Source organism: Brienomyrus brachyistius, chromosome 12 (genome assembly GCF_023856365.1).
Source record: "Brienomyrus brachyistius isolate T26 chromosome 12, BBRACH_0.4, whole genome shotgun sequence".
Lineage (NCBI taxonomy): Eukaryota > Metazoa > Chordata > Actinopteri > Osteoglossiformes > Mormyridae > Brienomyrus > Brienomyrus brachyistius.
Window position 1 is genome coordinate 15379138 of NC_064544.1, and position 13150 is coordinate 15392287.

General features: G+C 39.7%; 1 protein-coding gene across 1 annotated transcript; it reads right to left on the reverse strand.

Annotated features, from left to right (window-relative positions):
• Window positions 1-300: 300 nt before the first annotated feature.
• LOC125705224 (endonuclease domain-containing 1 protein-like) lies at window positions 301-1807 on the reverse strand. Its single transcript, XM_048971667.1, is given in 3 exon segments — window positions 301-908; window positions 911-1160; window positions 1429-1807. Coding segments are annotated over 3 exon segments (921 nt in total). The 5' UTR covers window positions 1756-1807; the 3' UTR covers window positions 301-564.
• Between the last annotated feature and the right edge of the window lie 11343 nt (window positions 1808-13150).

A 13150-nucleotide genomic window follows, 5' to 3' on the forward strand; every position in this document is an offset into this window, starting at 1 on the left:
CTCTTCCAATGACCCTGCGATCTGCAGACTCGGTCTACAATTTTAAATGCCTGCTAAAAACTCATTTGTTTAGACAGGCCTTTCATTACAGTATTTGTTTTTATTAATGTTTTCTCTGTGTTTTACTGGTTTAGGTTTTTATTATATATATTTGTTGGTTTTAACATGTAAAACACCTGTGACTTCGTGCCACTGAAAAGTGCTGTATACAGTAAGAAAACTTTACTTAGTTGTTTATAAATATTTGAACTGTTTGTAAAACACAGAAGAGTCTTACACTTGTGGTTAATTATCTTTATTTTCTTTTTCACAAAATACAATTTAAAAAGAGAAACCAAAGCTTAGGAAAAATATTACACTTAATGGCAATAGAACACATTTTGTTAATAAGGGTGAGGCAGAGAGAAATGAATGAATGAATGAATGAATGAATGACACTTTATTGATCCCCATGGGGAAAGCAAGAAAGGTTACTGAGGACCTCTGCAGTCCTGTCACTTATCACTGTGGAGAATGCGGAGACGTTTCCTTTGATGATGCATAACCCGTTTCTTCAAACGTTCTTTAAATCGGTCCCCATGAAACATGCGAATGGTAGCAGTATAACTTCTCCATGTAGGATAGGTGCCCATTCTCACATTGTTGTGGAAATATCTTCACCATGTCAGCATTATAAGATTCTTTCAGTTTTCTCTCCAACTCTGTAACTGTCTTTGTCTCCATTGTTTCCGTCGTATTTGCATTTTCGCCCCAGTGTGCCATTGACATCCATTCCCCATTATTTGTCTTACAGCGGAAAGCCGTCCACATCAGCGCAGGGATGTTCACTCTGTGCGCCAGTGTCTGATTGCCAGGAACAGCTCCAGTCACCACATAAGCCTCTGTGTTTCCATTTGAACCGTTGCAGTGTTCATTAAAGTTGTAACATTTTGCTCCATTTGGCTCCATGGGCCTGCATTGAAGTTTGCATTCTGAGGGACAATGTTGGTGAGAGTCATGGTGGAATTTTGTGTTTCATGATCACTGGAATGTTGTTTCGGAAAGAGGTGACCCTTGGTAAGATTTTCTTTTTCTTTTGAATTTTTATAATCGTGAGCAGTAGCTTGCTTTTCACAATGCTTTTTCAAAGATGCTGTCATCTCTTTCTGTAGCTCTTCAAGCTGTGGGGACAAGATCATAGGTTTACTGATGTGTAATTTTACATATACAGAGCTGCAGTGGTCGCCTGGATAATATATCACTTCATAATGCTCTACAAAGGTATCATTTACATAATCTAACAGTATAAGCAAATTAACAAGATCAAACCTTATGCATAGGAGAATATACAGTAATGATACATAGCCTTAAATATTCAGCAAATAATTGAACAAATGGCATTCAACATGATAGGTTACTCTACAGACATTTAAAACATATTAATATTACCTGTGGCTCAAGATAGTCACGTGTGGTTGTTGTAGGAGGCTCCTTTTTCCCAATGAATTTATAAGCAGAAAACACAGGGATCCTTTTGGTTGTATCATAGAGAGTAGCAAACCTGTATTTGTTACGGAAAAATTGGCATATTACTTTATAACGATTCTGATCTTGAACATTTCCTCCAACAAGAATGCCGGATATCTCTGGAGGTGTTTTATCCAAAAAGAACTGCTCACATTCCGGAACATCACTGAATCTGTGCACAACATGCGGTGCAGTGAGAGGCAGAAACAGCACAATGAAAGACAAGAGTGCACCTTCACACACACACATTTTCTACTCCTGAACTGGTGGAACAAGCAAAGTAAGATCTCTTCCTTGAGATGTACGCTCTGCACAGATGAGCGTCTCTCTGCTGTTATAATAGTCTTAAAAACCACAGACTCCACCCACCCCCCAGCCCCATCTCTGCTAAATTCATGAACAAGGAAATATTTATATTATCCTTCATATCTCACCAAAGAAGGTTAAAAATCTTAGAATTCATTTTTAAATGTGACCTTTCAGATGCCCTGTGTTAATGGCATAGCACTTTCCAACTAATGGACAATTGGATTGACAGTCTTCTGAGCTCCAGGTTTTTATAGTGAAGAATGTTTTCAATCTGTTGCTCTCAGATTATGGAACAATCAACTGGTGCTGAGATCAGTTGAATCAGCTGAATTGTTTAAATGTAAGCTTAAGATAGTTATTGGTGGCTTTGTTATATCTATTTTATTTTGTTTTATATTACCTTCCTTTACAGCATTTTGTAATGTTTGTCTTTGAAAGGTGCAATATAAATAAATTTTGCTCACTTACTTTAACCATAGAAAGGCCTCTCACAGGTTACTTGCTTATGCCTTTCCTTTTGAACGAGGCAAAGAACGCTAGATGGTTTATTTTCTTTATATGGGTCTTTAACCACTTCAAAATATAACAGGCTAACAGGCTAAACAGCTTATAAGGATTATTAAATACGTGACATCAAACTTTCAAATGCAAATGAGATTTTATTGTAGTGCTGTTGTCGTGTTTTATTGTGTGTGACCTGCACTAATAGTGCCGGTGTTTTGTACACTAACACCTCAATGGCACACCACACCTAAATATCTTCCCAGCAGAAAGTTAGTTTCAGGATGTGATCACTTCACTGGATCTGATCAAACGAGTGCATGTCTGAAGGTCCCTGTGACGCTCTCCAACCACAATGGACTTTCTGTCATGTCTGCTGGGTGGATAGATGATGCAGGAAGTAATGCGAGCGGCGCAAATTCTTCTCTACAAATTATTAACAGGCCTTAACATGTGAAAGGCTTCTAGAAACTGCAGTGATCTCAGTCATAGACCTAGATGACTGTGATAAACCTAACACTGTGATGTGATCTTCCACAAAAACCAAGGTGGCTCTTATATACACAAAATCTGTGACTGGTGCTTTGTTCAGTGCTGTTTGCCCAGGGAGTGATGAGGAGCATAAGAGAAGCAAAAAAAAAGAAACACCCGCATACCTGAGATGATGTTTGGTGATTCAGACACAGGGTTCTTGCTCTGGGTAACACCTCACTCCTGCTACTTCCTTCTCTGCACATGCAGTGATCTCTGTGAGCATCCCCAACCTTCATGGACTTGCTGCAACCTCCTTTTTGAAAGCAGAAGTTTCAGTGCTCAGCAGGACCAGTAATAGCATACCCTACTCTATTGCCTGTGATAGACACTGAGCATCTCCCAGTATGACAGTTTCAAAATGAAAATACATTTAAGACAAAAGGCCAAATGTGAGCAATGGGTTGTCCATCTTAAATTATGTTTGACACTTTGCCTACACATCAGGGCACCCTGATTCTAGTTTGTGAGCTTGGCAGGCTACCACATCAGAAGTAGGAGATGGGGAGGGGGGACAGGGGTGGGTTTACCTCAAATATGCAGCTGTTTCATTTTGCTATAAGTAAAATATTACGCATGTAATGCAATAGGCTAATATGTCAATAATATGTTTTTTAGCCAACAGGGTAATTTTGAAATAATTTGTTTTATCATTTATATACTCCAATTTGTCTCTATTTGTCTTTGTTACTTCTTTTTGGTATTTATAATCTTATTTTGCATATTTTTTATGTTTATATTGTTTTATGTTTTATCATTGTTTATTTGCATTTTCGAATGTCTTAATATAAATGACAGCACCGAATGGTGCTTTTTTTGTTGGTAGGGGAGGCAGAGGGTAGGAGATGTGTTAGAGAGATATGTACCTTTTTTATTGTCATTTTGCTAGATGCCATTCTTGGAAACAACAGCCTGCAGCAGCTTGATCTTAATTTAGCAATGACAATTCTTAAGAACTGTCGCTTGAGTATTTCCACCCCATACTGTATATGGTGATAAACAATGTTCAATGTCATTTACATATCCTGTTTGTGTACCTCAATAAAAGATACTGCGAGGGGAGTTCCTCTTTCGAAGTTGGCTGAGTTCGACTTAATTACAGGTCAATTCAATTTCATGAAAAAAAAAAGTTTTAGTCAGCATTGTCACAAAGCCATTCAAAGAGACTGAAGTCCCTGGAGAGTATGCCTGAGGCAACAAAAGCAACTAGCCTTCAGAAGAACCAGACTCAAAGGGAGGCCCATCCTGCTCTCACCAGCAGAGGGCAGAATAAATATATAACATTTAGTGCTGAGTTAATTCAGCCCAGTGGCGGGACAGCACAGGTAGGCAGGTGCGTTTAGGGGCTGGCAGGCAGGTAGTTGGGTAAGTGAGGTGGCTCAGGCAGACAGGAAGCAGGCAGAAAGACAGACAGACCAGTGGGCAGGCAGGGTACTCCCGTATCCTATACCTCTGAGGGATCCACCTCATCACCCATTTTCTTACCATAAACCTTCAGCTGGATTTAATATGCCTGAAACGGTGAACCATCTTTCTTCATTCCTACACGCTGATATTCCCCACTGTCCTCCAGTCTCAGCTCCCTCACTGTTAGACTGAAATCAGGGCTCAGCTGCAGTCGTCCTTTGAACTGAACTTGATTATATTCTTCTTTTTCACCACTGAACATTTCAGCAATGTCCATTCCATCACATTTCCACTTCAGAAACTGAAAATCTTCCACTTTCAGACTCCCCAGGGATGAAGGCAGCTCCACTGTCCCTCCCACGCTGCCATTTACTGTCAGATCAACAGCAAACACCTGGAAGAGAAATAATTACAATACACACAAAACCATGACACAAAAAACACTAATGAATGTGTGAAACACTAAAATTGTATTTCACAATAAATATAATGTTCACAGCCATGGATTTATATCCTTATATTGACCCATATGAAAAGGTTTACAATGTACTGTATAATTTCATAAATTTTTCAATTATACAGCTTCTTGAACAGCAATAAAATAGGTGCAGCTAAATGTGAAATTTCATCTATTAAAGGCCATAACTTGCTCAAAATGTTTAACTCATCACATAAACCCATCAATGGACAAGATCAATGTCACCAAAATGAAATATCTTATTATTATCACTTAAACTATGACCGAGATACTAAAGAAAAGTGTGTTTCATTACCTCATTTCTCAAGACTAATACAGACGCTTCTCTACTTACGCACTTTCAACTTACGGACTTTCAGACATACAAACGAAGAGGACTATAAGTCCAAATTGTGTTCGTTAGACTCCTGTTTCCTGTCCACTGTCACGGGACGGCTCGCGATCGCCAGGTAAGCGGGCAGAGAGGCGAGCGAGCGGATAGCAGGCACACAGGCAAGGTTCAGGAAAACGGGGTTTACTCTGGAAATAGGGACCAGGATACAAGAAGTGCTGACTGACATTTACAATGACGGACAAGGGAAACCGGGGAGACCAGGACTTAAATACACAGGACTAATCAAAAGTAACCAGACACAGCAGGAGACAGTCAGGAAAATACATGTGGGTAAGCAGGGGGCGTGGCACATACGAGGAGCGGACGAGCCGGGCATGACATCCACAACATCAATTTATTTTTTTGATCACCAAGTCCACCCAGTATGACTTCTGGCCTCTACTCCCGCCGCACAGCAGCGTAGCGTGCATATTCCCAGCATCCTAGTTCTTAGTACAGTACTTGAATGTATCCTTAAAATGATGTTGAATAATGACTTACGAACATTTCATTTTACGAACAGCTATTCAAAACATAACTCGTTCGTAAGTAGAGAAGAGTCTGTGTATATATCCCAGGATTCACATTGTGAGTGAATGGCTTATCAGGGGCCTGTTCTACGAAGCGGGGTTACTGGCTTATCTGGGTAACTTGTCGGATTTAAGATACCACAGTTTAAATGGACTTCATATTCGTTCACTTACATTTTGCCAACTATATATATATCTCAATTGCTACAACGCATTTCCTAAAATCTTTTCTCCTTTTCTCAAAACACTAAGCACAAACCCTTAAATTCAAGTTACATTCACAAAATCTTTTAATCGTCTTGCAAAATCAATGTTCTCCCAACAATACTATCTTTGCTCAAAAGCAAACGCTGCTTTCAGATCTTGCATCAAGCCAGTCGGTACATAAACAATAGTGAGCAGTCATTACATACCACAACAAAATATTTAAAACACTACCAGTCAAAACTGTTGCTGGCATGTGTTTTGTATGTTCAGCTGAAAATTGGGAAACCAAAGACTACAGTACAAATTTTTTTTTTACCAAAATTGTTTGTATACAATTATACTAAAATATGTAGAAAGAACGTATTCTTTAGAGAAAGAAAGAAAGAAAGAAAGAAAGAGCCTGCACGAGGGAGAGGAAGACGAGTATCAGGACAACTGAGAGGAGTGGGACAAGGACAAGGGAGAGCAGTGGGACAAAGACAAGGTAGAGGAGTGGGACAAGGTAGAGGGAGAGGAGTTAGAATGCGTGGTGGCACTCAAAAAAGGACCAGAGCTAGGGTAACCGATCAAATAAGAGCTACTATCATTGACCATGTCATAAACCACGGACTATCATACAGAGAGGCTGGGGAACGAGTAGAGCCAAATCTCAGCCGGGACACAGTGGCATCCATTGTCCGTAATCTCAGAGAAACCAACAGGTAGGATATTGCTTCTCCTACAGCAAAGTGTGAATAATTTGACCATTTACTGTATTAGAGTGACTATATGTCTCTGGTGTCTAATATGTAACTGTATTTTGTCCCTCTAAGGATTCATCGTCTACCTCCCTCAGGGGGCAGAGGAAAGCTCGTGAATGAAGAACAGGAACTTGCTATTGTCAACATGGTGATTGCGGACAATGAAATAAAACTGAAGGACATTCAGTCCAGAGTTGTAGAGGACAACCTTGTCTTTGGGAACATTGCAGCAATCAGCATAACATCCAACAAAACACAACAAAACACTATGCAAAGTTCCTTTTGAAAGGAACAGTGAGCGCATCAAAGAACTCCGTCACCAATACGTCCAGGTAAGGTTATGCAATACAGTCATTACGGTACTATACACAGTGTGTTTTGCAGCAAACTACTCTATAATAGTACAGCACAGCATTCACATACACTGTGTCTAATTACTTTCAGAGCGTCATGGAGTTGGAGGCCAATCAAATCCCACATGAAATTATCTATGTTGACGAGGCTGGCTTCAACTTGGCGAAAAGGCGTCGCTGTGGGAGAAACATAACAGGCCAAAGGGCCACAGTTACCGTGCCGGGCCAGAGAGGAGCCAACATCACCATGTGCGCCGCAATCTCCAAGAACAGTGCACTCCTGCATAAATGTCAGATTGGCCCCTACAACACCGACCGCCTTCTCCTGTTTTTAGAAGACCTGCACGAAAGACTGGTGCCAGAGGTAGAAAGGGGACAGGTGGGAGACCACTTGCCAATATATGTTATCACATGGGACAATGTGGCATTCCACCATTCCCGTGCAGTCACAGCCTGGTTTGACGCCCATCCAAGGATGATGTCCCATTTCCTTGCCCCTTACTCCCCTTTCCTCAACCCCATTGAGGAGTTTTTCTCAGCCTGGAGATGGAAGGTTTTTGACCATCTTCCACATGACCAAATGTCCCTCCTCGATGCAATCGATGCTGCATGCCAAGACATCACAGCTGAACACTGCCAGGGGTGGATAAGGCATGCCAAAAGATTCTTCCCACGATGCCTTGCCAGAGAAGATATCAGGTGTGATGTGGATGAGAACATGTGGCCAAATGCAGAAGACCGGGCAGAATAGAAGATTACTTTGTTTTTTTATTATAATTCCGGTGCTTTTTCTCTTTGTATATCTTGCAGTAATGTCCTTTTACAAATAAAAGTTTGTACTGCAGCAGTTTTGTGTCTGTATTCTTTTTTTACATAAACTGTACATTTTATAAAGCTACTCTGAGATGGTCATTAATTTTTTTGTATTGAATTTCTGCAGCAAATGAAACAAAATGCATGCATTTACTAAACCCAACAAAACAAAAATGTAGAAAGGCTTCAAATATAAGGGCAGACCTGACACATAAAATAATACAGTTTCTGTAATTTCAGCTGATGATAGTGTTTTTTTGTCAATGTGTTATGATTGACTAAATGTTCCTGTTGGAAGAGAACATGTGTTAGTGTTTTCAATAATTATTTGATTTTGAAACATGTTTGCAGTGTTTTGCTAGACATAGTGTACTGTGGTAGTTTATTGTATTTTGAAAATTAGTTTTGAGGTTTAGTTTACAACGTGTGATTTTGAGCATGAAATTAACCGTTTTGCCAAGTGTTTGTTTTAGGTGTGTTGGTGCGTTAAGAGTTTAGGGAACTTGTTAAATGTATTGCAAAAACTGTCATAGCGATTGTAAAAAACTGTAAGATAAAATGAAAAACTAATATGATATAAATAAACATGTTGATTATTAATTATTAAGAGTTTTTTTCTTTTAATGAATTGTGATAATGATCACATTGTGAACCTTTTATCGTGATATTATGCTAGCTTTGAATGACCAAGCACCTTATCCACTAATTCACCCAATCCAAAGGAATTCACCAATGCTATAGGAAAGACGATTTACCCTGATTTCATTCCTTATTGTGCAGTAGATAAACGGCTTCTGTAGGCTCCATGCTATTAGGTGCCCCTTAGGTCCATACTCATCAGGTTCCCAGTAATCTTCAGGTGCCTCAATCCTTGCATTTAATACACACGTTTACAAAGAACTGTCTTTGTAATTATCTAAGGAATTATCTAATGATAATGGTTTTGAAAATTAGTTATTTTTTCACCCAAACAAAGTTTCACTCAAGATCCAGGAAGAACTTGACTTGAATGCTGTGATGCATGGTGTGTCTATCAATTCCACATGATACAGCACATGCTAGACTAAAATGAGCACTGATTTTTATCAGCATAGATTATGATGTTTGATTATGAGATTATGGGAACACACTTTCACACCCCGGCAGTTGTATTTGGTGGAGGCCTCAGTCAAGATACTGCTGCCATTTGAGTAAGCACATTACAGTCTATGTGAAACAGTGTCATGCCTATTCTCAATGGTTCCTTATGTGATCTTGAGGCTACAGTGGGCATCTAAAGGAAGATGAAGGTATAAGAGGTCTGCTCTGTGGCACTACTTCAAAGTCACTCTGTTGAGTCCCAGATGTCAGAACTTTCCATAGTCTTTCTGAGGGGCTGAAGGCAGAATAGTTATTATATCAAGGAGGTTAGGAGCTTGTAGCTGCAACTACAGCATCAATTAAGGAGGCAGAAGAGATTATATTAAAAAGCCTCTTTCAGGGTGCCACACATAGACTGGCAATGGGAAAGATGGGTCCTAAAACTAGTGAAGCTACATCCATGCTAATGGCATCCAGTACAGGAGCACTCACCGCAGAGGTACATACAGGTATATACACACAACACCATCATTTAGCAGAGATGATATTTAGAATGAAATAATTTTTTATACTGAATTGTTTAATGTGTTGCTTATACAGCTGTCTCTGAAGTCAGTTAAATCAGTGATCAGTATAACGTAAGTCTTCAATGACTCAGGTTCTGAAAAGTACATATCCTGTAGTTAGTTGATTAGCTGCTAACTGAAAGTACATAAAATGCTAAATCAGTCAAACAGTATTGAACATAGGGACAAAGGTAGAATGGCAAAGCCAAGACTGGTTAAGCACCAAGTACCACCAGCAGTTAACAAGAACCACATGGAAACCCTGTCCAAAAATCAATAAAAACAAAAAAAAAATCCAATTTCTATTACCCAGAACACTTACCATGTATGATTATGAATAGGAGAGTCCGTATCCAGAGCATTTTTGCATGCCAATGTACAATACTCCACACAGTTTTCTACATTTAGCTCTGAATCTGCTAGGTGTGGCTTCTAATCAGGACTAAAAAAAGCCACTTCTATGGTCTAATGGTCAAAAGCTCATAGTTACTGATCGATAAATCAACAACACAAAACGTTTCAAAAGTCAACTTAATCTTAAAACATCTCTCTCTGTAAAACATATAATAGGCCCATATATCTCTCCTGAGAGTTTGCTATAGTTATGGTAAATGCTGTATATATTCTACTGAATAGTAATGCTAATTCTGCTCTTGGTCCCTGGATGATGACAGGGACAGAAATGGCACTTTCAGGTCTGGTGATGGAGCACAATACAGCACTGCCAGAACTGAAGAGAGGCATAAAAAAGGTGAAGGCTGCTTACAAGAGGAAGATTGAAGACTGTTTCTGTAGTAATAACATAAGGCAGTTGTGGTATGGGGTTCAGCACGTCACTGGCTACAAATCCAGCAAGCCCTCAGCTGCTGATAGTGATGCTTCGCTGTCCCACTGAACCACTTCTTTACCTGCTTTGAGGTGAAGTCACCAGAAACAGCTGCATTACATCTGCCAGTCCACAACAGCCACATCCTCATGGTGGAGGAGCATGAGGCGCACACTGAATGCAGTGAACCATAGGAAGGCTTCAGGACCAGCAGCGTGTGTGGACGAGAGCTGTTAGACTGCACGGATGACGTGGATGGGATCTTCACCAATATCTTCAACAAGTCCTTATCCCAGTCCACCATTCAACCCTTCCTAAAGTCCTCTATCATACTGTAATTCCACTTCCAAAAAATAATACCATCAGCAGCCTGAATGACTACTGTCCAGTGGCACTTACTCCTGTGATGAAGTTCTTTGAAAATCAGGTCCAGACTCATTTCAAGCCTCCCACCCAAGTTACACACACACTAGTATGTGTGGAGAAGAGATTTCCAAGATTCAATTCAAAGAAAGATTTTTCATTCAGGAAAAGAGTTCCGAGTTATATGCTCATCATCGATTCACACCATCACAAACCTGTACCTTATCTAGAGGAACCAGCTGTTACATTTTTGCATTCATCCCTTGGACATGGATTTACCTTCCATTGCATATAATTTTGCAAATATGTATGTTGCTTTCCACTCTTGTTTAGACACAATATTAAAAAACTTGCAGTTCATTTTCCTAATTTGGTCTCATAGTAGTGAGCTGAACAATTATTAACCACGCTAGATTATATGTTCTAGCTATTACGAGTTATTAATTTATTACTCACATTTGCAATAACAAGAAACAATAATTAGCGAGTTGTAAAAGTTCTAAAAGACAAATTATTTATACGTGCTGTTATAATTACCCTAAAAGTTAGAATAAAATAATGGCAACTTGAAGTATGCCCAACATGTTATAGAATGTGTAAAGTTCAAATAGCAAACGTTTCAAAAATAATAACTATGATAATGGCATAAACAAATAATGCCACGGTGCACTTTGCATATAGAAATGTAGGAAGGAAGGTCTTTGGGTGTGTGGCAATTGTTAGCACCTGCGTGGAATTATAAGCTACTGTAGAAATGACTTGATACCTTTTGTGAAAGCCTTTATTTTATATATTAAATGTATTCCTTCCAGAAACCACTTAAATGACATCGATGCTCTCTCTCACTGTCACGCACTCACACACTACTTAATTTTTACACTGTCTGATACTTGAAGTGTAACTTTACACATTCGGTAGCTAAATTTCTCTGCTAGCTTGTACTCACAGCAGAGCATCTTTTTCACAGGCAACACATTAAGGGTTTATACAGTATGTGAAGTGCACTGTGGCAACTCAGAACACCACACACAATTGCACACGCGTGCACGCTCACGTCTTCTGTACTGTCTGATATTTGGATTTGTGTGGAAAAAGCAGAAAAAAGCATTACTTGGAAAGAGGAACTCATGGGTCAAAATAATATTGAAAGTGTCTAGTACTGGAAGTATATCTGCTGACTTGATATATAAGGAAATTGATTTTAAAAAATAAAAATATTACACACATTTCTGTCATTAGTGGTGATTAATATCATCTGATATAAAAGCATATAATCTTTACTATTTAATATTTATATGTTGAATTCCCAAATTAATGTACAATTAACACAAAGGGGCTTACAAAGGTTATTGTCACAAATTCTTTACTATAACTTATTCATTTGGTCAGCAGATATCGCTGGCCATTCCGCCTATTTCAAAAGATTCCTTGCATATTTTCTTAATCTCCCACACCTGGTCCTCATTATCCATGTGCACTATATTTCCAGAAGCATTGGGATACCCGTCCATCACACCTACTGGAATTTTTATGACATCCCATTCTATAAGCAACAATCTGGAGTTTGTCCCCCTTTTGTAGCTATAACAGTTGCCACTCTTCTGGGCTTTCCATTAATGTGTGTCATTAATGGCCTGGTTCTTAGTTGTGATCCAGGACACTTGCAAACCCAAACACTTAGAATCAGGAGCACCACACACCCCTTTCCAGCAACCTCCTGACCCCCCCCATGCTCTCCCAATCCATATGCAAGAATCACCAGAGACATGAATGTTGCTGTCGAGGTAAGAAAATCTCTCGACAAGGTCGACATTCTCCCCGCAGACAGACACCCTACGGATGACTGTGCCTATGAAGTCATTAAATGCCTGGATCTTAGTCTTTATCCAGGACACTCGCAATCCCAGACACTCTGACTCCTCGCTTGCTGACAGACTAGAAAGAGATCACAGATCTTGTTAACGGTGACCCTATCAAGGACCTAGCATGGCACTGAGACACTTTTATCGTCCTGTAGTTGTTGCAATCCAGGCAACCAGCCTTCCCTTTCCTGATAGCAACAACAAGTCTCATTTTCCAGTTGGTTGGGACCACGCCTGTCTACCAAATGTAAGTAATGATTGTTTGCAACATCGGGAAAACAGTCTTATCACCAGTCAGTAGAAGTTTACCTTGGATACCACATATTTCTGTTGCCTTCAGTATCCCCAGCTGGTTCACCAGCCGTGTAGTCTCAATGAGATTAGATGGTTCACAGCTAACCAGAGGATGATGGAGCACTTCCTTCTCGAAACACCAGTAACATCAACATAACCTTCAGCGACCTCCAGGGTTTTATCTCGGAAGGTCTCCGACATCACATTGGGTTTAGCAGTTGCGCCCAAGTATACAAGTTCGTCACACAAACTCCATGCAAACTCACTAGAAACAGCCTGATCCTGGAATCTGGTCAAGTCCAGCCTCATTCTCATAGCAGGTGACCTGAATCTTCAGAATAGCAACAACAAGTAAAAATTGGGCATTTCTGTAGATGCTGCAGTTCTGTAGGAGTACGTCATATCACTCGA